The sequence below is a fragment of the Hyaena hyaena genome, unplaced genomic scaffold (genome assembly GCF_003009895.1).
Source record: "Hyaena hyaena isolate Hyena2069 unplaced genomic scaffold, ASM300989v1 scaffold_95, whole genome shotgun sequence".
NCBI classification, from domain to species: Eukaryota; Metazoa; Chordata; class Mammalia; order Carnivora; family Hyaenidae; genus Hyaena; species Hyaena hyaena.
The window spans coordinates 1,897,851-1,905,969 of NW_024080727.1; the positions used below are offsets into that span (position 1 = coordinate 1,897,851).

Here is an 8,119-nt window from a genome sequence, read left to right on the forward strand (position 1 = left end):
AGTGAAAAGGCCCCTCTGAATGGGGCAGCATGTGGCTTGGCAGTTGATGGTGTCTTGGGTGGAAAACCGGCGCCTCTTGCTCTGGTGGCCACAGTCCCTCCCAGGGCACAGGGTGCGTGGGCAGAGTCCGGCTGGGAGAGCCTCCGTCCACCCAGTCAGGGGGCGTCACTGGGCAGCACATGCCTGGCCAACCCACACTCTTTGTGAATGCACAGCAGGAGCAACACTGAGCCTCCTGGGGCATGTGACCCACCAGCCACTCTGTGCCATCAGCCACTCATCCATTTGATGGCATATAGAGGAGTCAGATGCCGCAATGCTTCCAGCCCTCGCTCAGGTTCTGTCCCAAGCCCCGGGGTTGGGGGGGCGGGCAGTGCAGGTCCATGAACTCCTCTTTTGTGGAGATAAGCCCTGGGGGCATCTGAGTCAGTAAGGGATGCCCGTCCTGGGTGCAGAGATAGCAGACGCTAACAGGAAGCGTGGAGAGCTGCCGTGGGGCAGCAGCAGCCTGCAGACAGGCGGCCAGTACATGCCTCAGCTGTGCCCAGCCTGGCCAGAGGCCCTCCTGTTGTCCACACACACCTTTCTGCCAGAATAACCTTTCTTCCCTAGAAGACTCCCATCTGCCCTCCAGAGGCTGGCAGCCTCCTGTCCCTCGCTCACCCCATTCCCCTGTGTCTGTCTTCCTCTCAGTTGGCTGGATTCGGTTCTTCTCAGGGAGGGGCCTAAAGACCCCAATCAGGTATGTGTGCAAATGAGTGAGTTAGTCCTTAGGGGGCATCCTCAGTGATGATTTCTAAGCCCTCAGTCTTCCAGGGTCTTCTCCCTCCCTCTGGGCCCCCGTTTCATTTTCTCCCAAGGGTTCCTGAAACATCTTTCCGAATATTCTGGCCAGCTCTCCCTGGCTTGCTTTCTGTGAGCCCAGCTGCTCCTCTGCTTCCTGCTCACACCCTGAGAGCATTGGCCCTCCAAGAGCTGGGGCTGGGATGCGGGGAAGAAGGTGCCCAGGGTGCAGAACTTAAGGAGACACTCCCTCCCTCCCTCTCTGGGCGCACAGGTGCAGGGTCAGCTCTGGATAGGGGGATCCTCCTTCAGCTCTGCACACTGGGCGCCTTGCCAGCCTCACCTCATCCCAGCTCTCGGTGTTGAAGTTCGACAGTGTCCCAGCACCAGGTGCCAACCCAACTTACCTTTTCCCTCTGAGCCTGGATTTCCCTCTGCTACCACCATCCTGGGTAATTAGGATTAAATTAGGTAATGTGTGTACACTCAGCACGTTGCCTGACACCTCTTAAATGCTTAGGAGATCTGCATGGTGGCTATTATTATTATTAATTACTTTTAGGTGAATCTAAAAGCGGTATACACAAGCCCATCTACCACATGAGCTCTGGAATGACAGCTTCAGCCCCAGGGCCACCTCATCATCCCAGTTTGCCCTTCCTCTCTCGATCATGCGTGCTGTTGACTGTATGGACTTGCCCCGCGAGGTCAGGGCCTCCCACGTTCTGAAGAGGATGTGTTTTGTGTCTCTGCTGCAGGAATTGCTTACTTAGGAGGTGTGTGCAGTGCTAAGAGGAAATGTGTGCTTGCCGAAGACAATGGTCTCAATTTGGCCTTTACCATCGCTCATGAGCTGGGCCACAAGTAAGTATCAGACTCTATTGTTCTGCCTCTTCCAATTCCTTTCTGAATATATGTATTTTTTTCACTTGAATTCTGTACATTCTAAAACAGTACTGCTCTAAGCCTTTGCTTCTTTCGTAACACAGACCTAGGTCAGCAAGCCTGGGTCCCAGCCCTTCAGGGAGCCCCAGTGACTACTGAACAGATGGTCTCTGAGAGTTGAAATGTTAATTTCATGTTCATGTCTATTCTGTAGAGGGAAGAAGTTTTTCTCAGAGTGTGGTCTTCAGTTGCATTTCCTTTCTTGGACCAGCACGATCTTTGAGTCACTCTAAGTGTATCATTCAAGTAGTGGGATTTACCTTCACAGATGAAGTCCAGCTGTCTGAAGGTAGAATGTCAGTGTCTTCAGCTACTGCTTTGTACATGGAAATTCTTCCCTCGAGGAGGGGATAGCCATTGGACCCCAGAGCCCAAAGATGTTGTAGAAAAGATCTATTCAGAGGAGGAAACAGAAGGTCAGAGGGGTTGTGTGGCTGGCTTAAGATTGAGATCACCTGCAGGAAGTCTCAGATGGCAGAAAGCCATCCGACTCCAAAACTGTGGACTGAGAGTTGACTACTTCTTCTGCAATAGGTGTCTGTTTTGTTTTTCTCTGAAGGAAAAATTGTGGTATGACTACATGAGAACTTAAAAAATAAATAAGTAAATCAAGGAAGTTGGAGCATGAAGAACAATTGGAAATTTTATACTGGGTTGACTCAAAGTTAAATGGAAATCTAGTTCTTGAGGGGGGATGTACTGTAAATGTTTCCTAATGATCTATGGGCTTAGCTGCCTGGGACCCTAAATGTGAACTCAAGCTTCTGCTGGAGTAGAATTAGTCTATTAGGAGGAGCACAAAAGCAATTTCCTCTAGGATTAGCCATAAGTATAGCTTGATATATATAGATAGATAGATATAGATGTGTATTTCTTCTTCCTCTTCCTTTTTTTTTTTTTTTTGCTTTGTTTTGTTTATATGGTCCCATTCTCCTGTTTTCCACTCCTGTAAATGGGTTTGGCAGTTGACTTTTCTATACCTATTGAGTACCATGATGTGAGTACAATAAGTGATAATAATCCTATGTGTACTTCCTGGGATTAAGGCAGAAATAACATGTCACTGGCCAAAAGATGCCAAATAAACACTTACCACTAAGTACACACATATTTCATCTCAACGGTATTTTTCAAACACTGTTGACAGCATGTTGCCCGTACCTTTTTTACCTATGCTACTGGGAAATAATTTTTAAAACTAATGGTAATCAAATATGTATTCATATTTCTGATTTGTGGGGGAAAAAAACAACAACTGTAGCCAAGAGTGGTTGCTGACAGAAAAGTATAAATCAGTACAACTTTGGCAAATGCCATCCCACTATCCAGTGACCCACCCAGCCTGTCATAGTTCCAAGGAACCAACTACCTAATGGTTTTGAGAATGCAGTTGACAAAACGTTTCCCAACATGGGGGTTGTCATGGACTTTTGAATAGATTTCTGTGAACTGCATTTGGATCCAGAGCACATGCTAGAGTGCTTTTTGCACTGGCATGTGAACATGCACGTGCTGCACAGAGGCCTTTCTCCTTGGTCAGTAAGAACACAGAGGACCATTTTCTCCCTGATGGCCTGTGCGATCATGCCGGGTCACTGGTGTCTTAGCACAGGTCTGCAGAAATGAATGGTTAGATTTAGTCATACTCCAGTAGCCTTTAGGTACAGTCTGCTTAAATTTCTTGGAGGGCTCTTAATAGCTTGTTATTGAACTCTAATTACCTACAAAAACAAACACCTTATTGTTAATCAAAGCCAATAAATTCTGCTAGCATTTGGCCCTGCCCCTAGTCGGGTGATTATGGTTTTCCCAGAGAAAGTCTGTTGTCTCTGATTATTCACAAGCAATGCGAAGCAGGTCCCCCTGGGAATGAGGCCACATTGTCTCCATCTGCAGACCCTTCTGGTCATCCGGACTCAGAGCTGCAGCCAAGGCTGTGTGGAGGCTAAACAAGAGGGCTCAGCCTGCACTCTCCGTGAAACCACTGGCCAGGCAGCCTCACAGATATGAAACCTGGAAGCTGTTGCATATTTTGGAATACAGTGGCGTAATTTAACTCCGTGTTCCTTGAGTATGGGTGAACTAAGGAAAGGATGGTGTTCTCACTGGACCTGAGCGAACTGGTCCATGTTCTTCAAGAAAATTTCTCAGTGAAAGCTTTAGAAAGTGAGAGTACCCTTCTGCATATCCCTAGAAAGTCCCCAGGGGACTCTCACCCACTGGCCCCTAACCATTTAATACTGATAAAGTGAAACTTGTCTTCTGAAGGAGGGGTGTGTGCCTTTGTACATGGGCACACATAAGCATGGCCCTTCTGTTGTTTACCCAATATACCTCATATGATGATCTGTGCAAGCAGTTACCCCAGTTCTGAATGTTAGGAGGATATACCTTCCATATGAGCTACATGTTGCATTTATCAGACAACAAGAGTTGCATATGTGAACCTGATTTTCTTTCTGCTTTGGCTGTCAGAAAATGCAAAGCAAATGTCAGGCTCATTTTCAGAGTTATTTTCATCCGAGTCCCAAAATTGTGGTTTTCTCCCCCTTTTTGTGTCTCTTTGTACAAATGGTTATATTTTATATATTGTAGTTCAGAAATAATTTGTTGGTACTATAAACTGGCTCCAATCCAATCTATAATCAGATAGGTTCTAAATTACAAATTAAATGAAAAATTCTTGCCATAGTAATATCAATAATTCTGCTTAGGACAGGAATTAATAATGTATTAGTGATGGTTAAGTCAAATCCAGTCTCATATATGGAGCACCTGTGTTGGATACTGTGCATTCATTATGCTATTGATCAGTTCTGTGGGGTAGGTATTATTTAGCTTTTATAGATTAGAAAACTAGTATTACTTTTAAAAGTTTCTAGTCTCTACTTGAAATGGTTGAGGATCCCCTTTATGGTAATATGCCCCTACATCAGGGCTACTAAAGTAAGGGTCCATGTTCTAAGAGAAGGGTAAATAGGAGACAACTTGTTACATCTCCACAAAACCAAGGCACCTTCAGATTGCTGCCAAACAAGGCAGAAGGGACAGTCAATTGGCAGAAGAAAGCCAATGTGTCAGCAAGAAGGGCTTCCCTACAAATCTCAAGTACTGTAGCTGCGACCAACAGCTTTCTGGTTATTACCTGGTAAAGAAGTGGGGTGGAAAGACTCTAGGCCTGGGTTTAGATCAGGACCGAAGGATTTGTAATTTCTGGTGGGAGGTCGAGAATGAGAACCTGGGAGGGGCTTCTCTGTGCTTCCACCAGGAACATGGGCTGGCTCCTCTCAAAGCAGTGATGACCATGACTTTGAGGTTTTCTAGCCCTCATGACCATAGTTGCCTTCTTGCCCATGAAAGACTGCCTGGTAGGCAGCTGTATGTTTACCTAGTGAATGGAAAAGTGGTAGCGTGCATCCGGGAAGGCATCTGTCTCCCTATCTTGCCTGTCATTGCCATATCTTGATTACTTGAGAACCCAGCTGAAAAGGAGGGCCTACTTCATTCTGCAGTGGCCAGGAGAGGGGAGTAGCTCCTGAGTGCTAGAAGATGGCTGTGATGGACCTCTCTTACTCCAGAGAGCTGTAGCTGACACCTGGTATTGGTTACCACTGAAATTGATGAAGTGGGAGTGGGGTGGTATGCCTTGAGAGAGACAGTCCAGCTGGGCCAGTGTTTCCCACATGGTTTCCCCCATGATAGGGTACCTTATGGTAGACCTCAGTGTCCAAGACATTTATTAATATTTGGTGTTCAAGTGGAAGAGAGACAGCTAGAAGCAAGCGTTTGTTTCTCTTTGGGCAAGCTCATGTTTTTGAGGCTCAAACCTGATCAGCCATGGGAAGGACTCTCCACTACCCAGGATTAGAAGCTCAGGTCCATGCCAATGGCCTATGAGAAAAGCAAAATCAAAATCAAGGGACACCCTCACAGATCAAGGAGGAAGTTGGTAGTGGCTTTACTATAATATTAAGTAGGTATAATACATCAGATGATATTGGGCATGCTCAGGTGGTATAGACCTGGGTATATCTACTGGAATTTTAGACTATATTGTTTTTTGTGATTTCGAAGTTTTAGTGTAGAAGGGAAAAGCAAGCGGTCCTATGACAGCTGGTTAGAATGCCTTTTGTTTGAAGGAAAATGGTGTGATTAGGCCCAGGGGAGGCACTTAACGGGCAAGAGCCCTCCCTAGCACTGCTGGAGGCCAGGAGGGCACAGAGCTGAGTCTCACTGGACATTTGGGGCCTGAGGAGACCCAGAAAGCCATGCACGCAGCTCCTCAATCAGGTAAGACAGAGAGCTCTCAGGGAGTGTCTAAACACAGGCCCTTCTAGGTGGGGAGTGGAGGGAGGGGAGGGGAACCACAGAGTGCACACTGGGCCACCCACACACAGGGGAAAAAAAACAACAGGACATATCTTTAGATGTAGAAACAAAGAGCTTTCTCTTGCAGAAAACAAAACTCGGCTTCTGGTGGATTTAGGAGGCTCTGTTAGATAAGCCTGAGCCAGATCAGTTCCTGCCTTGAGTCATTCCAAACTACGTGACCCCTCCAAGCCAGGTAAATCTACAGAAAGCTCTCCAGATGGACCCCGAAGCCATACCCCATATTTGGGCTTTTGCTGCCTGTTCTCCGGGTGGGCGTTCTCCCCACCTGCTCTTCTGGGGATTTTTGTCCGACTTCCATATTGCCTTTCTCAGCTCTTTCCGTTCTGGAATTTACCTCACCTCTGGTTGGCCAGCTCAGGTTGTGGCCTCTGCAAAATGTCTGCAGGGCGGCGTGGGGACCTGGTACAGTGACAGCTGGGCCTTGCTGCCCAAGGCGGCGGGGTGGGGGTGGGGGGAGCAGCTTCTGAAGCGTTTATAAGTGCCAGGAGCCTGGGCTGCACCTGAGGTCAATTAGAACACTCCCTCTGGGGGTGAAAGAGCTCAGGGAGGCCCTCCAGGAGATTCCCGGTGCATTCCTGGCTCATAAGAGTATGCACAAGCTTCACCCTTGCTTTCTGGCCTCTTCCACCTTCTTGTTTCAGTCTCTGCCCCCTTCTCCAGTCTCTCTGGGCCACCCTCATGTGAGCCACAATCGTGCTTGATATGGTCCTGCTCTCCCTCTCAGCCACCCCGAAGTCCACACCCTTCGCCGCTTCCCTAACATCACACCAGCCATGTGCACTCACGGCTGGGGAGGCGGGAAAGAGAAGCCCAACCATCCTGACAGTGGCTGTATGTAGGCAGGGTTAGTTCTGTTACCTGCCTTCCGACACCTGCTGGGTGACCTCAGTGAAGGCCTGGAACAAAGCGTCAAGCTCTCGATGATGGGGAAAAATGTGATGGGCAGAAGCCTGGAAATGGAGGAAAAGAGGTAGAGAGACAGATGGGGCCCATGGGAGGCTTGTGCCCCATTGAGGACCGAGGTACTGAGTACATGAGAACTCAGAACTGAAGAGAAACGCAGGGCTGAGGTGTAGGGATACAAGTGTCCTGATAAGGAGCGATTGGTGATTTAGCAGCCATGTGTGCACCTGAAGGCATGCGAACAGTTATAAAGGGCTCGGTTGCAGCAGTGTATAGGGCACGGCTGGCTTCTCAGACCTGCTCACAAGCCCATGGCCCCTTACAGCCATGCCCATCCCCCATTTTGGAAGCCCTGTCCTGACTGGCAGAACTTGGAAGGAGTGTTGACGCATGAACAGATCAGGGATTTGGTTCCCCTGTTCAGTCCTTTGAGGACAGGGGAGGTGAGATGCCACCACATGTCCCGAAGTAACAAATGGGATCCTCGGCCTCAGGCTGGTCCCGCGTGAAGTTTGGTCGCCTTCAATAAAGACATTCCTTGAAAAGCTAGATCCAGGCACTCTGGATGTTTCCGGCCAGAATGTGACAGTGTGCAAATGAGTTCAGGGCAGAGGATGTTGGAAGGATGTCTCATTTACACGTGCCTGGGGATGTGCCCGCCTGGCATGCAGCGCAGAATGTCAGCTGAATCCCATCCCTGAGAATCATGGCTTATGGGCAGAGAGGGGGTGAGTATCCAGGGAGGGCTGGGGAGCAGAGGGGAAAGGGAGGAGAGAGCTGTTCTGCCAAGAGGGGGTTGGGAGGGGAATGTTCTTATGACTGGAGCCGACACAGTTCAATCTGAAAAGAATGGTCTCGATCACAGAACAGGAAGTAAGGAAAGCCATTATCCAGATGTGTGAAGAGGGGAAATGTTTGTCTGTGATCTGTATTAGGAGGGAGCTGCCCGGTGCAGTGTGGGGGAGACGCACAGTGAATGGAGGCCAGATGTGACCAAGCAGGTCACCTGCCCGCAGACGGCACCGGCAGTGACTGCTCTTCCTGAACCCTTTGCCGGGGGGGGGGGGGGGGGGGGGGGGGGGGGGGGGGGGGGGGC

General features: G+C 48.8%; 1 protein-coding gene across 1 annotated transcript in view; it reads left to right on the forward strand.

The window, feature by feature from the left end:
- The window catches only part of ADAMTS17 (ADAM metallopeptidase with thrombospondin type 1 motif 17), a 335,406-nt gene that overhangs the window by 130,742 nt on the left and 196,545 nt on the right, over positions 1–8,119 (forward strand). The window contains exon 8 of the mRNA XM_039235081.1: positions 1,542–1,647. Coding sequence (XP_039091012.1) covers positions 1,542–1,647 — 106 coding nt within the window. The remainder of the gene's footprint in view (positions 1–1,541; positions 1,648–8,119) is intronic.